General features: G+C 47.4%; 1 protein-coding gene across 5 annotated transcripts in view; it reads left to right on the top strand.

The window, feature by feature from the left end:
- Positions 1-1,063: 1,063 nt before the first annotated feature.
- The window catches only part of ABCA3 (ATP binding cassette subfamily A member 3), an 86,507-nt gene continuing 64,600 nt past the window's right edge, over positions 1,064-22,970 (top strand). Inside the window, exons 1-3 of one of the 5 annotated variants that reach the window (XM_054041435.1) lie at positions 1,065-1,375; positions 18,373-18,409; positions 21,070-21,162. In XM_054041435.1, the coding sequence (XP_053897410.1) occupies positions 21,109-21,162 (54 nt within the window). In that variant the 5' untranslated portion in view covers positions 1,065-1,375; positions 18,373-18,409; positions 21,070-21,108. Of the gene's footprint in view, positions 1,376-2,167; positions 2,222-18,372; positions 18,410-19,886; positions 20,676-21,069; positions 21,163-22,970 lie in introns of those variants that run through there. The other 4 variants (XM_054041438.1, XM_054041433.1, XM_054041437.1 and 1 more) reach the window with 4 other exon arrangements.

A 22,970-nucleotide genomic window follows, 5' to 3' on the forward strand; every position in this document is an offset into this window, starting at 1 on the left:
GGAGAGCAGCTATGCAGCCTGCAGTGCTTGCTAAAGGTCTGCAGAGAGCACCAAGTGTCTGCTTTATAGAGCCTTCTCAATCTGTGCTAAGGGCTGTGCTGGCTGCATACCGTGCAGTGTGCAGTTCGCATTGACCAGGCAGGAGATTTTAGCTTCTGCAATTCAACCTCTCCCAAAATCCAACTTTCCAAATACTGTCCTGGGAAAAGAAAATGCATAAGTTTCTCTTTGAGTGGAGAGAACCTCAGCTGCTCCATCTGGGCTTTGGATGAAAAGAGAGGGAATGGGGATGTCCTTAAGCAAGGAGGATGACACCTCTTCCAGGAGAAAACTAAGCAGGGCTAAAGGTCCCTCTCTCAGAGACGGGAGGAAAGGGCAGGCAGAAAGTATTATGCTCTTGGGGAAGAGGGGTCTGAGTGAGGATGTGAAGAGGCACTGAAGCAACTGGCTGACAGAGGGGTAGATGTAAAGGTGCTGGTGTGTGTGGTGGGCAGTCCAGACAAGAGACCTAAGTGAGGATCTAAGGAATAAAACAGCACTGAGCCACCTAGACTACAGAGAGAGCTGCTGAGCTATTCTAATGCTACCCCACAACAATGGGACAGTTAGGGGACGGAAGCTGATAGGTCTGTAGGTTGGGGAGGGGAGAAACATATTTACCTTATTTCTCCCCCTGAACAACGCTTAAAGCAGGTAGATAAAACTGCTCGAGGTCACGGAGGGTGTTTTGTTTGCCAGCTGATCTGAGCCCCCATCAGGAGCAGAGTTTGAGCCAAGCGCAGCTCTGTGAGAACAGAGAGCCAAAGGGACACAGGGAGGGAAATAAAGGAAGCTGCGCCTCCCTCAACCACTGGGCCGGAGGCGCCCAGGGAGGGGCACATGCCAGTTTCCCCAGATACAGGAAGGGGTCCAAGAGAGACCGCAGCAGTGTGGCTAACTCCGGTGATCTCGTTGAGAACCTCGTGACGCTGTGCCCAGGAAAGCCCTAGCGCCTGGAGTCGCGGGATCTGGGGAGACTCTCCGCTGTTTTTGTTTTTAAATAGGAAATTTCCAACCCTGGCGGCTGGGCAGGAACCGAACTCTGGGCAGGGTGGGGGAGCAGATAGGGCCAGGCCAGCACGGGGGCTGAGCTGTGATGTCTGGCATGGGGTTTACACCTGACACACCGACAGACCCGGCGGCAGCACCACCTTCTCGGGTCACGTGACGAGATCCGGTCACGTGAGGCGGCGCCGGGATCAGCTGGCCGCCGAGCTGCTTTCCCCGCAGGCAGCGCAGGGCCTGGGCTGAGCCGGGAGTGGGGATGGCAGCGGGGCCAGCGGTTGGAGTGGCCTGCGCGGGGCAGCAGTGACACCCCAGCCCGGAGCGCTGCCCGGTAAGAGACCCCCCCCCTTCCATTCCCCCCAGCCGCCCCGGGGGGAGTCCAATCCCCGGGACCCCCTTTCTGTTCCCCCCAGCGTCTTGCAGTGGGACCCCTGGCCTCCATCTCTCCCGCTACCCCCCCGGTTTCACCCCAGGAAGAGCCTGCTCCTCAGGCCCCAAGATCCCTGGCCTCACCCCTCTTCTTCCTTCCCCCTAACCTCACACTCCTTCCCTCCTTGACCTTTTCCCTGGCAGCCTCAGCCCCCCTCTTAGACCCTGGGTCTCACCCCCCCATGTTCCCCACAAGCTACTCCCAACTCCCCAGCCCAAGTCTAATTGCCCACATGTCCTCCCCCCCCCCCCCATCCCACCTCTGCTCCTTAGGGGAGCAGCTCTGACTCTGAGCTGGCAGCAGAGCTGGGGGGATATTCAGGGTCCTCCCCCCCCCATCTCTTCACTCCCCACCCATGTCTTCCTTCTCTGTTCCTGTCCCCCTACTCCTCCCTCAGCAGCAGGCCCATTGCCCTGTGTGGAATCCAAAGCATGGCAGGGCTTTTCCAGCTCTAGTCATCCACCGTGGTTGGCACCACATGATAGAGAGGATGGGCCTACTGTTGTAGAGCAGCCGTGTAGCATGGAATCCAGTCAGGACCCTAAAGGAGGGCAGATGGGTGGGACTCACACTTGCAGGTGTGTCTGCTTTCTGGGCAGGTGTGCAGCCCATTCTGTGGCTGCAGCCACCTGGAGCAGAGGCCATCTCAGCTACTGGGGTGTGCAGAGATGTAAGAAGCCCCTGTGGTGGCTGGGACCTGAGCCCTTGGCAGCTGGATGGGTGCTTTGGAGATAATCTGTGCTCATTGTAAGGTTTGAATCTTGGTTCTGAATGTTTTATGTGAAGGTAGTGCCTGGAAAGGGATCAGAAGAGGGGCAATAACTGGCCCCAGGGGGCACTCATTGAAGGAAGTCTCCTGGAGTTAATATTTTTAATTTTGAGGTGGGTTTTGTGAAGTTGGACGATATTAGTTTGCCAGTCCAGGAGGCCAAGTCCTCTCTTTCCATACCAGGCACAGTAGTGGCAGTGCAAGCTCCCAGGTGTCAGCCTGCCGCTGTGCTTAAGGCTTGTTTGGTAGAGATCGCCTCTAGAAGCTAAAGGGTAATCGTGTCTTTGCGGCCCATCCATTCCTTTGTTCTCTGGAGGTTTCTTGTATGGTGGAGTCTGGACTGGTACCCTTATACTAGCATTCAGAGCAACCATTGGTTGTGTGTAATTTGACCATGGATCACCCCCTGTTGAATTTGAAAACCTCTGTGCCCTGTATCTACCCTCTTGCTGCAGGAAGCTAACCTCATGGTTGTTCACCATCTATCTGCCTATGTTAGGTAGGGCACAGGTGGCAGAGAGAATAATCTGAGTGTATGACTGTATGTGAGTGAGCATGTGTCTAAGTCAAAATGGCAGGCGTTCTTTGTCCCTTTCTTGATTCTTTGCCAGTCTTCATAATTGTTGTCCTTCTACAAACACAAGTGTTAATGTTAGGAATGGGTACAAGGTTTTGTGGCTGACAGGGTAGCTGCCTAGTAGTAAATTCTAACTGGGAGTCTTCCACATCTATGAATTTTCGGCTTTGGGCCCTGCCTGTGGTTCTTACTTGGGAACAGGAAGTGAAGAGAGGCCGGAGAATTACCCAAGGGAATTGGTTGCTGCTGCTTTTTCATTCTCTTTAAAACATGCTGCAGTGAACAAAGTATAGTAGATGGGGCAGCAGAAGACTGAGATAGAGTTGGGGTTTCCTGGTGTTTTATAGGAGGGGAGAGTGTCTTTCTGGTACCACATGCCAGTCTCTGTGCTCCACCTTTGCTAATGGGGTCCGGTCATTCTCCATCACCTGGCCTCTATTTCCAGTGTATATCTTTGTTTCCCAGCATGGGAAGCTTGCTGCTGCTGAACGCTGGAGCTATAAAAGCTGGGGAAAGCTTTGTTTTATTGTAGCCCTACAGCCTGGGTGGCCTAAGTGTGCCAGTGAAATTCCTGTCCTGTGCATGTCTGTAAAGGAGGTTGTGATGATGACACTGTTGATTTCCAAAGGAGAGTCAATGTGCGGCTTTTCCAGCACTACTTAGTGGTTATAGGATTGTATTGCTTTGGTGACTAATATATGTAGGGAAATTTGGGGGGTTACGTTTCTTTGCTTGTTCACAGTTGGGGAAGGTCCCTCATAATAATTATGGATGGGTAGCAAGGAGGGAAATCTAGAGTAAACATGGCTGGTATATGGAACAGCTGTCTTGACCTGAATTAAGTCAGTACCAAGAAATGCTTGCCCTGGAAGCTGGACTTCCAGGAATGATGGGAGTTGACTGAAATAGCATTCTTGGTATCTGCTTCTCATAATGCTGTCATAAGAACAGCCAGATTGGGCCAGACCAATGGTCCATCTAGCCCAGTATCCTGTCTGCGGACAGTGGCCAATGCCAGATGCTACAAAGGGAATGAACAAAACAGGGCACTTAGCAAGTGATCCATCCCCTGTTGTCCACTCCCAGCTTCTGACAGTCAGAGGAGAGGGACACCCAGAGCATGGTTTTGCATTCCTGACCATCTTGACTAATAGCCATTGATGGACCTATCCTCCATGAACTTATCTAGTTCTTTTTTTGAACCAGTCCTACTTTTGGCCTGGTAATGAGTTCCACAGACTGTGTGTTGTGTGAAAAAAATATTTCCTTTAGATTGTTTTATACTTGCTGCCTATTAATTTCATGGGGTGACCCCTGGTTCTTGTGTTATGTCAAGGGGTAAATAACACTTATTCACTTTCTCCACACCACTCATGATTTTATAGATCTCTATCATATCTGCCCTTAGTCGTCTCTTTTCCAAGCTGAAAAGTCGCAGTCTTATTAATCTTTCCTCATATGGAAGCTGTTCCATACCCCTAATCATTTTTGTTGCCCTTCTCTTCACCTTTTCTAATTTATCTTTTTTGAGATGGGGTGACCAGAACTGCATGCAGTATTCAAGACCTGGGTGTAACATAGATTTATATAGTGGCATTATGATATTTATTGGCTGATAAGCTATCCCTTCCCAAATGTTTCCTTCCATTCCGTTAGCTTTTTTGACTGCCGCCGCACACTGAGTGGATGTTTTCCAAGAACTGTCCACAGTGATTCCAAGTTCTTTGAGTGGTAACAGCTAATTTAGACACCATCATGTTGTATGTATAGTTGGGATTATGTTTTCCAATGTGCATTACTTTGCATTTGTCGTCATTGAATATTATCTGCCATTTTGTAACTCTTGGCAATCTGCTTTGGACTTAACTATCTTGAGTAATTTTGTATCGATTGTAAACTTTGCCACCTCACTGTTTACCCATTTTTCCAGATCATTTATGAATATGTTGAACAGAACAGGTCCCAGTACCGATCCTTGGGGGACTCTGCTATTTACCTCTCTCTATTATGAAAACAGACCATTTATTCCTCCCCTTTGTTTCCTGTCTTTTAACCAGTTACTGATCCATGAGAGGACTTTCCCTTTTATCCCATGACTGCTTACTTTGCTTAAGAGCTTTTGGTGAGGGACCTTGTCAAAGGTTTTCTGAAAATCCAAGTATACTATATCCAGTAGATCACCCTTGTCAACATGTTTGTTGACCCCCTCAGAGACTTCTAATAGACTGGTGAGGCATGATTTCGCTTTACAAAAGCCATGCTGATTCTTCCCCAACAAATCGTGTTCTTCTGTATGTCTGATAATTCTGTTCTTCACTATAGTTTCAACCAAGTTGCCTGGTACTCAGGTTAGGCTAACTGGCCTGTAATTGCCAGGATCGCCTGTGGGGCCTTCTTTTAAAAATTGGTGTCACATTAGCTATCCTCCAGTCATCTGGTACAGAAACTGATTTAAGCAATAGGTTTTACATACCACAGTTAGTAGTTTGCAATTTCACATTTGAGTTCCTTCAGAACTCTTGGGTGAATATCATCATCTGGACCTGCTGATGTACATTAAACAGTAGGGCTGTCAAGTGATTAAAAAAATCACTTGTGATTAATTGTGGTTTTAATTGCACTGTTAAACAATAATAGAATACCATTTATTCAAATATTTTTGATGTTTTCTATATTTTCAAATATAGGCTGGGAACACGAGGCTCAGGGCTGGGGCTTCATGCAATTAATGCATTAAATTAATGCATTAATTTTGTTTTCAGTTAATCGCAGGCATTAAGTGCAATTAATTGACAGCCCTATTGAACAGTAATATCAATTTGTTCCAAAACCTCCTCTACTGACACCTCAATCTGGGACAATTCCTCAGATTTGTCACGGAGAAAGAATGGCTCAGGTGTGGGAATCTCCCTCACATCTATCTTCGCTGCAGAGGATGTGAAAAATTTATTTAACTTCTCCGCAATGGCCTTGTCTTTCTTGAATTCTCCATTAGCATGTTGATCATCCAGTGGCCCCACTGATTGTTTGGCAGGCTTTCTGCTTCTGATGTACTTACAATTTTTTGCTCTTAGTTTTGTGTCTTTTGCTAGTTGCGTTTCAATTTCCTTTTTGGCTTCCCTAATTCTACTTTTACACTTGGCTTGCCAGAGTTTATGCTCCTTTGTATTTTCCTCAGTAGGATATGCCTTCCAATTTTTAAAGGATGCCTTTTTGCCCTTAACTGTCTCTTTTAGTCTATATAACCATGGTGATGGTTTTTTGGTCCTCTTCCTATTATTTTTAATTTGGGTATATGTTTAATTTGAGCCTCTATTATGGTGTTTTTTTAAAAGTTTCCATGCAGCTTGCAGGCATTTCACTCTTGTGACTGTTTCTTTCGCTTTCTGTTTAACTAGCTTCCTCATTTTTGTGTAGTTCCCCTTTCTGAAGGTAAATGCTCCTGCAGTGGGCTTTTTTGGTGTTTTCCACCCTCACACCAAGGATGTTAAATTTAATTACATTATGGTTGCTATTACCGAGTAGTTTAGCTATATTTACCTCTTGGACCATATCCTGTGCACCACTTAACACTAAATCAAGAATTGCTTCTTCCCTTGTGGGTTCTAGGACTAACTGCTCCAAGAAGCAGCCATTAAGATGGGCAAGTGCAGCAGATCAATGAGACAGCATGGTCTGGGTGAATGACCATGTGACTGGGAATTGGGGGATTCCTTTGTCGGAATTTCAGGCTGGGCTGTCATTTGGCTTCTCTGTGCCTCTGTTTTCCCTGTGTATAAAACGGGGATTATACTTGCCTGTCAGGAAGCTTATGGTAACTAGTTGATGATTGTCACTTACACAGCACTCTGTGTCTTCAGAGCAAAGCCCAGATATAACTTAGAGAATTTTTCACTTGACCACCTGCATCCATGCTAACTCCAGGCTTAGAACAGAGGGCACAGCTGGAGCCATACAAAATATCTGTGAGTTCAGATGGCCCATCCCTTTGGGCATGAATTCCCTTACCACTGTAAGATCAAAGGGTTCAATTCCTTGCTTAAAAGAGCAAACATTAGCGCCTCCCCTGAAGAGTGTCCTGATGAAATGACCAATATTTTAGCAGCAAGAGAACAGGCATTTTAGCAGGGAAGTGCCACTAAAGGAAATGAAGTGGGCTTTTTGTCTTAATAGCAGAGAGAAGAGAGTGAATGGGAGCCAAAGTGTTTGATTAGGGCAGGGTTAATTTAGCTTGGGCCCATTATTGCTGCGATTCAGGAGGGTTGAGACCCGCCTTGGATTGGGGCCATCTCTGGTTGTGGGGACTGCAAGTCCTCTCTGAAATGTCAAGTGGCTGACGGGAACTACTCAGTCTTATCCCTTTGCGTCGATTTCATTTTGTAATGACTGATAAAGTGTTCTCAGATGTGCTGCCCGCCCCCAGGGTCCCTGCTTGGGCTGCACTTGCCAACCCTTTGGCATGACTCAGTTGTGCCAACCTTGACTCACTTCACCATGCTGCTGTAGGTTCCGGCCTGGTGAGCGCTCGCACTGCTACAGAGCACTTTGGGATTTCCTTCTGCTGCAAGGGCTGTCTCTGCCTCTGAATGCAATAAATGCGTTAGTTTCATACAAGAAGGAAATGTTTTCAAGCAAGTAAAAGATGCTGGCGCTTGAATATCTGCCATTGGTTTGGGAACCAGTCCGTGCTGCCAATGCTGGCCCAGCAGGATTTCCCAGCAATACCAGTGCTGGGTGGGCAGAGTGTAAGGGCAGGGATGGCACGAACTAGAAGCTGGTGAAAGGTGTGTCTGCAAAGGGGGTTGCAGACACTTCTGAAGGTGACCTGGCAATGGTGCAGTGTACGTGGAAGTCCTGCCCTTTCCTTCAGTCTGTGTAGGATCCCCCTGCACAGGAACCCATGTGCTCTCCTGTACAAAGGAGGGCAGGGAGAAACATGTCCACTGTATGATACAGAGGTCCCAGTCTACTGCACAGGGAGTAAGGGTGAAAGATGCACCATTGTGTGGACCCTGTACTCCTTCTTTCGCTTTGTGCTATAGGCACTGGAGTCTCCTTCAGCCATTAGGCTGATGATGTTGTGTCCATAGAGAGTGTTTACTCTGTGCCTGGAGAAGGATTCCTGTCTCCTAGTGAAGTCCTCCAGGCTCTGGCAGAGGTCCTTGAGCTGCAGAGTGGATTTGTCCTTCATGGACTGTTCCAAAGATCAGTGTGTGTGAGGAAAGGCATGTGATGGGCGGACTAGGGTGTAGTGTACGTAACTTAGCTTGTCTGGGGAGAATTCCTTCCTGTCTGCACTGGGGTTGGTTGACAGTGTTCTTACACAACATGCATGATAGGCAACATTGTCTAGTGGTTAGGAGAGAGATGGGAGGCCCAGGTTCTAGTCCCAGCTTTGCTGCAGATTTGTGTGACTTTACGCTAGTCTCTTGCAGTAGGCCTGTCTTTTCAAAAGTGGCTACTGGTTTTGGGCGCCTAACTTAAGATGCCTAGGACCTAGCCTGGCCAAAGTGCACCCCAAGAGAAGGGGTCGCTTCTGCAGGAATTAGAAGGGCTCTTGAAATGTTGAGATGAAACTGGAAAGAACTAAACCTGCATCTCTGGAGTCCAGGGGTCTTCATTACATGACATGGGAAAGGTTTTGTCCTAGGAAAGGGACTGATCATTTGTGGCACCTTGCAGACATTTCTGTGCCTCTACTACTCAACTTCCTCTCCCTCCCCACCCTCAACTTCTGTGCCTGCCTGCTCTCCCAGCACTTCATTTGCCATCAGGCACCCCTAGCAAGAGGGGAACAAGTTTTGTTTTGCTCATGCTGTTGTAACTCCTGGGTTACTTTGCTGAAATTAACGGGGGAACATGACTGAGAAACAGGAGAATCTGGCCCGGAGAGTCTACACACAGATTGCTGGAGGCATCCCCAGTGAGCCAACGCTCAGCTCATCGGTAGCTCTTCCTCATCCGCCTGCTTCTTCACAGCACACTGTTCCTTTGGGCAGCTTGTTAAACAACTAGTTCCAGGTTCTGAGTCCCACTGTAAATTTTTGTGGCTTTGCAATCCTGTTTTCCCATTTTTCTTAATAGTCTCTCTCCCCTTTTGCTGTGTGAGACTCTCACAAATGGGGTAATTGGCCCTACAGTGGAAAGCGTGAGAGGACTTAATCCTGTATTATGGTCATCCCTAGTGGCACCAGTGTAGATTGAAAAAAACAGTGAGGAGTCCTTGTGGCACTTTAGAGACTAACAAATTTATTTGGGCATAAGCTTTCGTGGGCTAGAACCCACTTCATTAGATGCATGGAGTGGAAAATACAGGAGCAGGTATAAATACATGAAAGGATGGGGGTTGCCTTACCAAGTGTGAGGTCAGTCTAATGAGAGAAATCAATTAACAACAGGGCAACTTTTGAAATGGTAATGAGAGTGGCCCATTACAGACAGTTGACAAGAAGGTGTGAGTAACAGTAGGGAGAAATTAGGTTAAGGTTTTGTAATGACCCAACCATTCCCAGTCTTTATTCAGGCCTAATCTGATGGTATCCAGTTTGCAAATTAATTCCAGTTCTGCAGCTTCACATTGGAGTCTGTTTTTGAAGTTTTTTTGTTGAAGAATTGCCACTTTTAGGTCTGTTATTGAGTGACCAGAGAGACTGAAGTGTTCTCCTACTGGTTTTTGAACATTATGATTCCTGATGTCAGATTTGTGTCCATTTATTCTTTTGTGTAGAGACTGTCCAGTTTGGCCAATGTACATGGCAGAGAGGCATTGCTGGCACATGATGGCATATATCACATTGGTAGATGTGCAGGTGAACGAGCCCCTGATGGTGTGGCTGATGTGGTTAAGTCCTATGATGGTATCCCTTGAATAGATATGTGGACAGAGTTGGCACCAGGGTTTGTTGCAGGGTTTGGTTCCTGGGTTAGTATTTCTGTTGTATGGTGTGTAGTTGCTGGTGAGTATTTGCTTCAGGTTGAGGGGCTGTATGTAAGCGAGAACTGGCCTGTCTCCCAAAGTCTGTGAGAGTGAGGGATCGTCCTTCAGTATAGGTTGTAGATCCTTGATGATGCGCTGGAGAGGTTTTAGTTGGGGGCTGTAGGTGATGGCTAATGGCATTCTGTTACTTTCTTTGTTGGGCCTGTCTTGTAGTAGGTGACTTCTCAGTACCATTCTGGCTCTGTCAGTCTGTTTCTTCACTTCAGCAGGTGGGTATTGTAGTTTTAAGAACGCTTGATAGAGATTCTGTAGGTGTTTGTCTCTCTCTGAGGGATTGGGGCAAATGCGTTTGTAGCTTAGATTGAGGTACTGTTATACTAGGTGCTATACACAACTGCAGACCCGGCCTTGGAGTGCTTACAGTCTAAAGAGACAAGGCTGCCAAAGGTCAGATTATTGTCTCTATGTCACAGTTGGAGAACTGAGACATGGATATTAAGGGAATTGAGGTTGAGTCTCCAGAGTCTCATTCTGGTGCCTTAACCGCAAACCCATCATATGTACAAAACAGAAAATATTGGTAATTGCTCCAGGACGGAATCCCAGATGTTACTTGGAACAACCAGGAACGTTGTTCAGAGATGTGTTTATAAATGACAGCACCACTTTAAAATAGAGACTACAGTACAGGGCCCCTTCTTGCTTTCTCCCCATTTCTTGTCCACCCAAGCTATCTTCCTGATGGATGTTCTTAACCTGCCTCTTCATTCATCCTCTCAGCACCTACAGGAATTCCAAACCAAACTCCTTTTTCTTATGACTTGCCCTGTGGGAGAGCTGAGTTATTTGTGCTTGTTAAGATCTGACATAAGATCCTGCAGTTTATTGGTACTGTATTAAGCAGTGCATTGTACACAGTACTGTTCTGAATCCTGTAAAGCCAGAGCATTCTAAACTGAGAAACTATCACATCCGCTGTGTGTATTTATTTAAACTTTTGAGAACTGATGTCTTCATAAAAATAAATCCACCTGGGGTGTCTATAAAATCTGAGATCCGGAGAAGGTTGTAAAACTGTTAGCAACCTGCTTTGGTATGTTAACATGTTATTGATGTACCACGTGTTGGGTACAAAGATCAGCTGGCCTCTGTTTTTTGCATCTTGCAGCCTCTATTGAAACTTTTATTCTTCTAATAATTTAATTTGCCTTAAACCCTCCTGTACAGAGGTAGGGATGCAAACAAAAGAATTCTACGCTGGTTCTGTTTTAGGACTACATTAGTACAGAGCGATCAGAACGGTAGCGTGTTTTCAAAACAATTGAAGGTGAAAATGTTGGCAAGTGGTTAGTGGTTCTGGGTTGTCTAGTCGTGATTCAGCGTGTTGGCTAGTGATTCTGGGGGCTTCAAGCTTTGGCTGCCCAAAGTGAGCCACCTTAAAGGGGCCTGACATTCAGAAGGCAGGAGATCAGACCTCTCTGAAAGCCCAGCCTCTTTCAGGTGGTTCAGTGTAGGTCCATGAGTTCACTAGTCACTTTTGAAAGTCTTGGCCAAAGGGCCTGCTGCCATCGCTATGGTTCTTGGAATGTCTTGTTATGGGAATGAATAGAGGAGACAGCCCCTCCTGGCTGTGTTGGGCGGGAGGAGGGGAGGAAGAGGGGGCTCTGGGGGGTTTAATATTAATGTTTGATTCAAGTGGGTCCTTCCACCCTGCCCCTCCTCGCCTCTATACAGGGTTATGCTGCCAGTAAGGCTAGCATGTGATGTCTTACTTCAGCCCTACCCTGCCAATATGGGCACAAGGCGGGATCTGGCATGCAGCTGTCTGATGTAGTCTGGCAGGTTGGGCTAGTTCCTACATTATGCAGTTCTAATGCTTATCCAAGTGGGGGAAGAAGAAGTGCTGATAAGGGAAACTGCCTTTTCCAGTCTCAGTTTCTATGGAAACCGGACATCAGAGGAGCAGAAATGCACTAAGTGCTTAAAAATAATTGCCAGTTCTCAGAGCACATGGCCTGTTCTCAGCTCACTCATCCACCTCTGTTGCGATGGCAGCCGGAAGTGGCCAGCCCCCATAACAAGATGCTTCAGCAGAAGAGCACTAGTATATGCAGGCAGCCTGTGTTTTAGCCACTGAGTCATCTAAATCAGGGGTTCTTAACCTTTCTTTCTGAGCACACACCCCTTCCCCATGCCCCAGTATGCTATAAAAACTCCACGGCCCAGCTGTGCCACAACTGTTTTTCTGCATATAAAAACCAGCATCAGTGTTAGAAGGTAGCAAGGTGGCAGTTGCCCGGGGTCCCATGCCACAGGGGGCAGCACAAAGCTAAGTTGCTCAGGCTTCAGCTTCAGCCCCTGGTGGTGGGGCTCAGGGCCCCAGACTGCAGTCTCATGCAGCGGGCTTTGGCTTTCTGCCCTGGGCCCTAGTGAGTCTGATGCCAGCCATGCTTGGCGGACCCCCTGAAACCTGCTTGCGGCCCAACAGGGGGCCCCGGACCCCTGGTTGAGAACCACTGCGCTAGATCTCTTCTGTACTGGATTAGACAACACGGCAGCTAATAAACCGGGGTCAATCCAGGTTACCTCTCCCAGCGTTGCTTGCGCTAGTGAAATGGTGGGAAATGCGAAGGAAATGGCCAGTGCAGTTGCAGCTTCTGTGATAGACTTTCTGTCTCGGTGTTTGAGTGTTGACATTACGGGTTCCTCAAGAAATATCTACACACTTTCGGGTACCAGAGGCTCGGCTCCGGTAGTTCAGGAGTCAGGGCCGTCCTTGGGCATATGCAGCATACGCAGCTGCCTTGAACACTATGAAATTTAAGGCACCAAATTGCCCCAAATTTCATGGTGCCCTAAGCAGTTGCGTGCTGCATACGCAGCAGTACCAGCCCTATCCCCTGGCTGGCCCCCCCACGAGCTGCGCCCACTGCAAAGGGCAGGGCTGTCCCTAGAAGAGTGTGGGACCCCGGACAACTCCCTCCGCCCCACCTCTTACTCGCCCCTCTGCTCCGCCCCCAGCCCGCCCCCATTCCACCTCTTCCCCCAGCGACCCAACACTCACCGGCAGCCCGGCCCCAGCCAGCTCTACTCCACCACCTCCCACCCGCAGCACTCCGCTTCCCGCCGCCAGCAAGTCGGGGGGGAGGGGAACCTTTCCCTAATGCCCCCTCTGAGCGACACGGCTGGGGCCGGGGCAAGGGAAGTGGAGCGGGCTGGGGCCATGGCACTCCACTTCCCTTGCCCTGGTGAGTGCTGGGAGGTTGGGGAAGGCGGCGGGAAGTGGAGTGGCGCAGCTGGGAGCTGGCGGAGTAGAGCTGGCTGGGGTCGGGCTGCTCCGCTCCCTGTGACCGTGTTCCCAATTCTTTTCACGCTGGTAGCGAATAGCCTGTTGGAACTGGAGAGTTTCTACTCTTGGACCACTCACTTGTACCTTCATCAGATCCTGGAGTGTTCTTCATTGCCTGCATGTGGGTGAGGCTTCTGGCACAGCGGTGTTGCAAGTTAGTGGTATTTCCACCAGGGGTGACACAGGCAGGTGGCTGGTGAACATACAGGTCTGTCGCATCTTATGCGCATTTAACATGTGCAATTTCAACTTTACACGGTCGGCAAAAACAAAAAAAACAACAACAACAAAAGAGAAAAACAACAGTTTTAATACTATACCTGTAGTGCGGGCGATTTCACCCGCCATTGAACTCAATGGGGTTTTGGCTATACGTGGTTTTCGCTTTACGCGTTAACCGCGGAACGGAACCACCGCGTAAGATGAGACAGACCTGTATAAGCCTTGTTCAAAAGGCCTGTGTGCTGTCATTTGCTTCCCATTTAATGGTGTCTAAATCTCAATTTAGAGGCAGCCACTTTAGGTGAGGGCGCAGCCTCTCCTGTTCCGTCCCAGGGAAAGCACTGCTGAGTCTCAGTTTGTACGTTGCTAGAATGGGCCAATTCTTCATTGCTGGGCCACCGTGTGGAGTCAAGGCACTAAAACCACGGACTGGTGCTTGCTGTAGTTTGGTGAATGTGACACCCGCCTCTTCAATGGCAGGAAATCCAACACTTCTGTTTGTCCAGGGGGTGCTCAGCCTTGTGCCGGGTTCTGGGTAACAGGATCCTTCTGTGACGGGTTAGATCACAGAAACCCCCTTGGGAGCTGCCACCCAATGTGCAAAGACTACCCCTGCTTCTGTTTTCCCTGCCAGCTCAGGACTCCAGCTCCCTGTCTTGCTGAGCCAGACACTCCCGTCTGACTCCAGACACAGACCCAGGGTCTGAATCACTTGTCCCAAAGCTGCAAGTTTACCTGAAAACAGCTCGCAGTAGCGTGCTTGTCTTTAGCACTCAGATGCCCAACTCCCAATGGGGTCTAAACCCAGATAAATCCGTTTTACCCTGTATAAAGCTTATGCAGGGCAAACTCATAAATTGTTCGCCCTCTATAACACTGATAGAGAGATATGCACAGTTGTTTGCTCCCCCAGGTATTAATACATACTCTGAGTGAATTACTAAATAGAAAGTGATTTTATTAAATACAGACAGTAGGATTTAAGTGGTTCAAAGTAGTAACAGACAGAGCAAAGTAAGTCACCAAGCAAAATAAAATAAAATGCGCAGATCTATGCCTAATCAAACTGAATACAGATAATTTCCTCACCAGTTCCAGAGTGCTCCCTTTTACAGGCTAAGCTCCTTTTAGCCTGGGTCCAGCAATCACTCACACCCCCTGTAGTTACTGTCTTTTGTTTCAGTCTCCTTCAAGTATCCTGGGGGGGGTGGAGAGGCTCCTTCTTTAGCCAGCTGAAGACCAAAATGGAGGGGTCTCCCACAGGTTTAAATAGACTCTCTCTTGTGGGTGGAGACCCCCCTCCTCCCTCCTATGCCAAGTCCAGCTCCAGGATGGAGTTTTGGAGTCACCTGGGCAAGTCACATGCCCCTGCATGACTCAGTCTTTGCAGGCCGATGCCATTGTCCACATGGCATCTTGCATGTCTCCAGGAAGACTTCTCATGTGGATTGGAGCATTCCAAGATGCATTGTTCCCTAAGTGTCTCCTGATCAGGTACTTAACCTGGCGAATTCCTTCCTAAAGAAGCTGACCAAATGCCTCACAAAGCTTACTTAGAAATCAAGCAAGCATACAGCCCATATTCTTAACCTCGAGTAGAAAATGATATATATGTACAAATTGGATGAATAGATATAATAGACCAGAACCTTTACGGAGATATGTTACATGGCACAGGCAGCACAAAACATATTCCAGCTATGTCATCCATACATTTATAAGCACCCCCTCCCCATAAAGCCTTATAGGGTACACTGTCACACCTTCCCAGATGGGTACAGCACTTCATCCAATTATGGGTTGCGGGTCAGTCATGCATATTAGAGGCCGGTTTGCGCCTGGGATTTTGACACTGTGTGGGATGTACACAGATGCGTATCTATACTTGTGATGTCTATGGATCTGTATCGACCTGACTCTCTGCCAGACTTTGGGATAATCGCTATAATGCAATTATTCCAGCAGTAAATACTGTAGTGATAGCGCATGCTACAAGGCAGTTCCTATCTTGCAGCGTAGATCAGACAAGGTGATTTATTAACCTGAAATCTCTCATAGATTTGTGTGTTTCTCTTTGATGTCTTGAGCTCTCCATGGAGGTTTGAGGCTAGGTGTGGTATTATGATGGTTTCATCTCCGGAAACCCATCTCTTAGATGAGGAAATTCTGTCTTGTGAGATGAGGAAAGTAATTGTTATGTTTGTGTCAGTCTGCAGTAGCTGAGCAGTCTCACTGCACAAAGTTGCTTCCTTTGATTCCAGTGTGCAGGCAGCCTGCGGAGTACCAGCTGCAGGAGGGCAGAGGCACAACCGCTGGGGCAGGATTTTAAAAAGAGCCCCTGTGACATACCTAGGGTGCAGTCCACACTAGTGAGGCACTGGGTCATCCCTGCCTTCTAACCTGGGGGCTCTTTACACTGCTTTGCTGTTGTTGCCTCCATTCCTGGACTGCTTGCGACCCACTGGTAGTGTGTAAGTCACTCCCAGCTATATCTGTGTGCACTTGCAACCTGTCAGTCACACCCAGACTTTTACCAGCTTGGATTATACTGCAGGGCGATGCCAGCATATTCCCAGCCCCAGATATTTCCCCAGAATTGTATGTCTTGTACTGCCCAGCCCTCTCCTGGACAATATAAGCCCATATAAGTCCGTCATTTTATTAATAGAAATGCTGTACACAAATCCAGTTCTCCCAAGTAGCGTCCCAAACACTTCAGTTAAAACACACTGGTCTAGATAAAACAATAAAAGGAGTTTATTAACTACAACTAAAGAGATTTTGTGTGAATATAAGTAATGAAGTACAAGAAAAAATAAAGATAAAAAGCAGCTAGTGCCTCACTTAACAAACGGTTAGATTCTAAACAAAGATTCTCTTGCCACGTGTTCTGAACAGTATTACTGGACCAACTTTGTAGGCCAGAACCCCTTCTTCTGTGTAATGGCTGATTCGTTTGTTCCTTCTGGTGCAGTGAATTGATGGAGGACAAGAAGGAGGGGTGCTTTGGGGTGTTTCCCTTTTCTTTTTATAGTTCTCTCCTGCCTTTGGGCAGCATCTCCAGCCAGGAGACAGAAGATCTATGTGGACAGGAACACCAGGTTGTTTCTTTGCTAAAATGTAGATTTGTCACCCACGTCCCCTTTCCTGCCAAAGAATGCCCACTTAGTAGGTAATGGTCCATTGACCTTGTGTACCTCTGACTGAGGCAGCAGCTTGCCCTTTGTCATGGAAGAACTGGCTTGGCCACTCCCCAGGCTTGGAATATGTGTTAGTAACTCCAGACCAAGGAATCTTAGAACTTGACATGCAATGTTGCTACACATGTTTTACCAGGACAATAATGATCAGCAAATTATGAGTTTTCAAGTGATGCCTCCCAAGGCATACTTTGTACAAAGATCATTACAGTGGTATGTGAGGGGTGAATACAGGGGTACAGTCTGTCTCAGCTCTGTAAAACTTATTACCATTGGTTGGGCTTGCTAAGAGAAGGGTGATTAAATCTTGTGTTTCCAGGCATGAAGTGACTGCCGGAAGGGGTCAGAAAGGACACACCCCTCTGTGTTCTCCCCCAGTATCCATGTATTGCATTTCATGCTTAGCTGGGGGTGTTACAGTAGCTTCTTGCCTTCTTCTGAAGCATCAGGGTAATATCCCCTGCTGTGGACAGAACACAGGGGGGCTGTGGCAAATCAAGCATTCCTGTTCAGCAACCCAAGTTCAGAAGTAAGCCTCGGGAGCCATGACTAGCGACCTGGGCATCTGAGGGCCATGACCATAGTTACATTGAACCTCCCTTGTGGCGTCAGGAGAATTACAGGAGTGGATGGGAGGGAAGCAGCTGCCCTTGTTCCATCCCAGAACATTGAGGCAGCTATGTCTGCCCAGATCTTACCCATGATCTGCTTCCACTTGACTCTCTTTCCTTTCCTTTCCTTCCTTCCTTCCTTCACTAATCCCATCCCCTCTAAGGGAGCCAGGGACAAAGGCAGCCTTGTTCTTAAGCCCAGTGGCAGGGGCTATGCCAGCTGCTGACCTAGCGTTAGGTTGAATAGCCAGACATCAAAGCTCCTGGGACTCCTACTGTTTGTAGCATACTTAAGCCATGTTTGTGCAAGAGGCCTTGACATTTTTTTGGGTAAACACTAATCAAGTCCTTAGCGTGCAGTGTGCCAGCACCTGGTGCTTGGGCACTGGGAGCGGGAGATGGATAAGTCCATTGTTTGCCCTGAAGCTTTTAGAAAAGTCTGATGTTTCAGCTCAAAGTACAAAAAGAAGTGTGGAAAAATTTCCCCTTACAGGCAGGTTTTTCTTACGCGAGAGGAACAATATCAATTGGCAATACAAGAGAGTAAAATCACCACAAGGGTAAAATCACAGCTCATCTCTCACTGGGGGTGGAGATTTTCTTTTTTTCCCATAAGGAAATTTCTTAGTGCAGTGGCCAAAATAATGGGGAAGTGGTTGGAATGAAAAGTAGAGAGAGAATCTTGCAAGACTAGTTGAAGGACTGAGGTGCAATCCAAGTACTGATCTTTCTCCCACACACCTCCCTTCAGGTCTCTACGTAGCTTTCCACAGTGTTCTTGTCCTCACCTGTAATAGTGAAATAAGATGACTTATTATTAATGCAGTGCTAAGGTTGCAAAACCAAATACTCAAAAGCCTGGAAATTCCAGAAGTTAAAGGGTTACCAACTTGAGATCAAATCAATTTTAACATAATGGTAAAAAGTAGCTTTGGGTCTTCCGATTTTTGAGGTTTTACAATCTCTCATTCCCATTATATAAAAAATAGCTTTGCTCTGTGAAAGACTCCTAGGAATAGGGGAAGTGGTAAAACTGACTGGACACAAATTGCTAAATACACAACGTAAAGACTCTTCCCTCCCCTCCCCCCCCCCCCCCATTTATTTCAGTTCTAGGAATCATAGGATTTGTCTGAAACAATGGTGGGTAAAACATGTGAACAGAAGTATGTTTTTAAGATGATGCTGTCTCTTTAAAGTTTTTTTGCATTTTTAATTCATTCTCTCTCACAGGGTCACTCACCTGGTATATTTCGCTGCCTTACCAAAGGTAATCTTTCCTCTAGTATTGTTTGTGTTTCAATGCCTAGCCTATAAGGACATGCTCAGCATTCCTAGGATTTGCAGTGTGGTATAGGGTGTATTCAGCGTGGTATATAATTATACACAATTATATCTTGTTTTGGAGTTATAGGGCCAGACTTTTAAATGGTGACCTCCCTTTTTGTGCATGCAATTACTATATTAAGTGTAATTTAGGCCACTCAGATGTCTAAGTCTCTGATAGCACCTGCTAATTGGGTGCTGAGATGTCTTATGATCTAAATTGTGCTATGGCTTGATTTCTTCCCTTTGGACTCTTTCTTTATGGTTATTTGTTGTTATAAACAACAATGGCCAGATTTCTTTTTTAAAGGGGCGGAGCACCTGTAGCTCTAGTGACTTCAGCCAGAGCAGGAGTTGCTTAACACTACAAACAGGCCGCTAGAGTTTACAACAGATGCTTTTGTTAGTTTTATAAATCCCAGTAAATATCTTTTGTCTAATGATTTGCTTATGCAAATTGTGTCCCAAGAGGGAGGTCGAGTTAAGGCTAAGCTAAAAATCAGGCTCATCAAAACTTACACATTTTGCATCTGTGCAGGGCTCTAATGTTATCTGCATCTGATCTGCCATCCGCAAACATGGTCTGTGGATATAAAGCAGATATCCGCAGATTTGCAGGTCTCTACTTGACATTATGCTACACGTATTTGTTTGTGGGAGCATGGCAGAGTGAACACTGCATGTTTTTCCTACTGTTCTAGTCTTTGTAAGTAAAAGAGAATAGGGGAGGAAAAGGATTTCCCTACTTTTTTCTGGTGGTTTACTCTGTGCATTGGACAGTTCTCTGTCAGGTCAGTTTCACTTTCTCCTCTCCTTTCTAGTCAGTTTTCCCCATTTAGATGATGTTACTAGGGCTTTGTGAGGCTCTGTCCACTTGGATCCGACTGTTGGGTCAGGGCCGTATATTGTATCCGCCTATGTGAGCCTGATTCTGCTCTCACTAAAGTCACCAACAAATGCACTGCCATTGTCTCCATTAGCAAGTGAGCTGGCTCTGTGGGCAGCTAACAGCTTAGCACAACTTTTTGCTGTGCATATGTATACTCAGTGCTGCATTTTCAGACATTCATGACTGAGTTCAAAACCATTCTCCTCACCACACACGCGCATGCACACGACACACCTTCATGCCCTCCCTCCCCAAACTTAGCCAAGTATGTGCTGCTCATTAAGACCTATTGAGACACCAGAGCCCTGATCTTGCACAGGCAGAACCCAGTTGACTTCACTGAGGCTCTGTGTGGGTGCAGTGATCAGAATAATTTCAGCTGTTTTGAACTTAACCCTAAGGTGGGGGAAAGAGAGGCTGCTTTTTACAGTGGGGTAGAGGGGTGGGAGGAAGGAGTGTGTGAGCTTGTCCTCTTGTTATTCCACAGCCAAAGGGGTTTTTCTCAAATTTTGCCTGAGGTGAATTTGTATGAGACTGAGCCCGGAAAATGTCAGCCTGAAAGCTGACTGCTTTGGAAAGCTGCCTGTACGTGTGGAAACAGGAGTTTAGAATGAAAACTGTTACCTATTGTGTGGCAGTTGCTGCTGGTGAGACCGCTGTAATGTAACTTACCTAGAGCTTTAAGCATTCAAAGCATTGCACAAATACTGACCTTTAAAGCACCCAGCTCTGCACCTGTTCTCATCTCTTCTTACACCCCATCCCACTCCTTATTGAACGCTCCTGCATTGTTACTGATAATTCTACCTTAGGCTGCATCCAGGCTTCTCCTAACGGTCTTTTGCTCTCTTCAGACATATCTCCTCTACACATGGAACAGACCTTCCCCCCGGTCCAAGTTCTCCAAGCCTTCTGCTCTGGGAGGTCTAGTGGGGCTAACCTCAGAATGTGTCTCTCGTCTGCTCCTAGTGGTGGTAGTGCTGTCTCTGGTATGGTGGCTGGAGACTGTAAGCTCTTTGAGGCAAGGATCTAGTAATTTATCAACATATCTGATGTAGCTTTGCCTCTGGAAAGGTCTTTGTGCGCCTACGAGTGGGAGTTTTCAAAGTCACCTAAGTGACTTAGGCACCAAGGATCCTGCATTGAAAGTCAATGGGACGTGTGCGCATAATTCACTTAAACACATTTGAAAATCCCAGGCTGTAAAAATAAGACTTCCCCACTCCCTGAAGAGTTGGACCCATTGCTAAAAGAAACCGGGCTAGACCCAAAGCTGTTCCCGTGTGCTGCTGTATGATGTGAAAAGAGCTGGTGGCCCCAGGTGAGTTCTTGGTAGCTAAGTTATTTTTGCCTGAGAAGCCCACCACAATTGAGCACCTTACTGGGAATCTCACTAGTGGCCAAAACCAAATGGGCTATAAAGCATGATCTCCTCCCTCTTTCCAAGAAGTAGTTCCTTTGGGCCAGGTTTGAAGTACAGTGGCAGGGTAGAGTCGGGGAAGCTTGCTCTGCTGCTACTTGTGCTGTACAGAGCCTACATCGGATAGGAGAAGGGGCAAGATGGGGTCATCCTAAGAACTAGGTACAAGCAGATCAAACAGAATCAGCAAGAGAAACCTGTGCGTGGGCTCTTCCAATGGCCATCCCCATGATAGATGATCCTGGGTTTCTTTTGTACATTTCACTCACTGCTGACTGCTTTTTTTTCCCCCTAGAGTCCAGGAAAGAGGTGACACTCCCCTTCTGATTGAAGAATGGTCGTGTTAAGGCAGTTTGGGTTGCTTCTCTGGAAGAACTACATTTTGCAGGTACTTTCACACTGGGCTTTCTGTGCGGAGGAGAATAGGTGATTGTGGAGATGAGGCTAAGAGAAGCATGGCTTTAGCTGTCTAATGTACGATGCTTCAAATTAAGTCACTTCTCAAGACCCTCCTGGTATGTCTTCAAGCTCCAGTGAACCTGAGCCATTAGGGCAGGACATCATCGAGAGGAGAACGTCTCTGGGTTCGTTTTCTTCTGGATTTGGCTGAATGTATGCATGAGGAAGGTGGGGTGGTTTTAGTTTTTTGTCATGCCCCTTCCCTTCCCCAATCCTTGTCAGTTAAATCAGGGCGGCCTGTTGATTTTTTTGGTTCTTTGCAATCTGCTCTGAATACAGGCCGGGGTACACAATCTACCTGTCAGCTAGTCATCGAATTTGTTAGCTCTGCAAGGCTAAGCCGTGAGACTAGGGCAGCTGGATGCTGGCTTGTTTCTTTCAGCCCTTCAGACACTTCAGATTTGATATTAGTTAGTTTCCAGATGCTGAAATACTGATCAGGGAACACTGTTTTAAATGCCTGATCTCTCAGTTGCTTTTATTTTAGGGTGGGGGGCTCTGTGTTACATCCTACTTTGCTCCCGAATGCTGTTGTGTGCTCCAGGCAGAGCAGAGCACTGATTGGAAGCTGCTGACCAAACTCACCAGGGACACGTGTGTGTGTGTGTGTGTGTGTGTGTATATATATATATATATATATATTTTTTTTGTGCTGCCCCTTGTGCGTGGCCCACACTCCCAATCCCTATTCTCCACCCTCTCATTGCAACTCTCTCCCACAACCCTGCTGTGTGTGGGCATTGTGGAAGCAGTGTTAGGTGGAGAATGCTGGGGTTGGTTAGTTGAAGGGGTGTTTCCTTCAGTGTCTCTATCCCGATTGAAAGGGCACTGGCTGGGGGAAGTGGCTAATCCATTGATCCTGTAGAAAGATTCATTTCACTAAAAGTCTCCTTGTCGTTGCTCCTGCATCACCTCTTCAAATGGAATGTTCCGATAGAGCTGGTCCACTTGCCCATGGAAAGGCAGTAGAGGGAGCATTAGTCTGTCCACGTCCAGCCATGCTGGTAACTCTGACTGGTTCTTGGCACCGTAATCGTTTGAGCTCATGTTGGGAGAGGAGTGAACGCGGGGCCCAGCTCCACCTCCCCACTATCCAGATAGACCCTGCGGTGGCTGTTGAAAGAGGGAGAGGACCTCCAGCTTTCCACCCACCTGGCCTTGACTACTGCCTGCCTCTTGAGTACGAACGGCTCGGTGCCGGTTCAGTTCTGCCCCTCGCTGCCAAAGCTGCCTGCCTCTTAGGGTTGCGGTGAGGCACTGGGCCAGTGGGAGGGGAAGGCAGGTTGGGTTAGATCTGGCTCCATGCAAGCTGCCTGATTCAGCAGCACAGAGCCTGTCTCTTCCTTGATGGAGCACCCCGTCAGCCCAGCTGTGTTTCTACAAACTGGGCAGCAATGAGAAGCATAAGATCCTTCAGGCCGACTGGTGAGCGAAGGGTTAATGGGCCAATCAGACTGCAGCTCAAACAGCACTTAGCTCCTTTGGCCTCTTGCTGATTTGAGGCCACCTTTCCTGTTCTCCCGTGACTCACCACCCAGACATGCAGAGGCGTGGAGCCTGCCCTTGTAGTGGGGGCGGAATCTGTAGTTTGTTTTTACAATTAAAAACCATGAAAAAGTTGCAGATCAGCACGTGTTTGAAATAATCAGTGCAGTCCTGGTCTGTGATGGGAGCTCCTAGGCACTACGGCAGTGGTCACCAACCAGTTGATGGGAATCGACTGGTCAATCCTAGGGT

The sequence above is a fragment of the Malaclemys terrapin genome, chromosome 10 (genome assembly GCF_027887155.1).
Source record: "Malaclemys terrapin pileata isolate rMalTer1 chromosome 10, rMalTer1.hap1, whole genome shotgun sequence".
In the NCBI taxonomy this organism is placed as follows: Eukaryota; Metazoa; Chordata; order Testudines; family Emydidae; genus Malaclemys; species Malaclemys terrapin.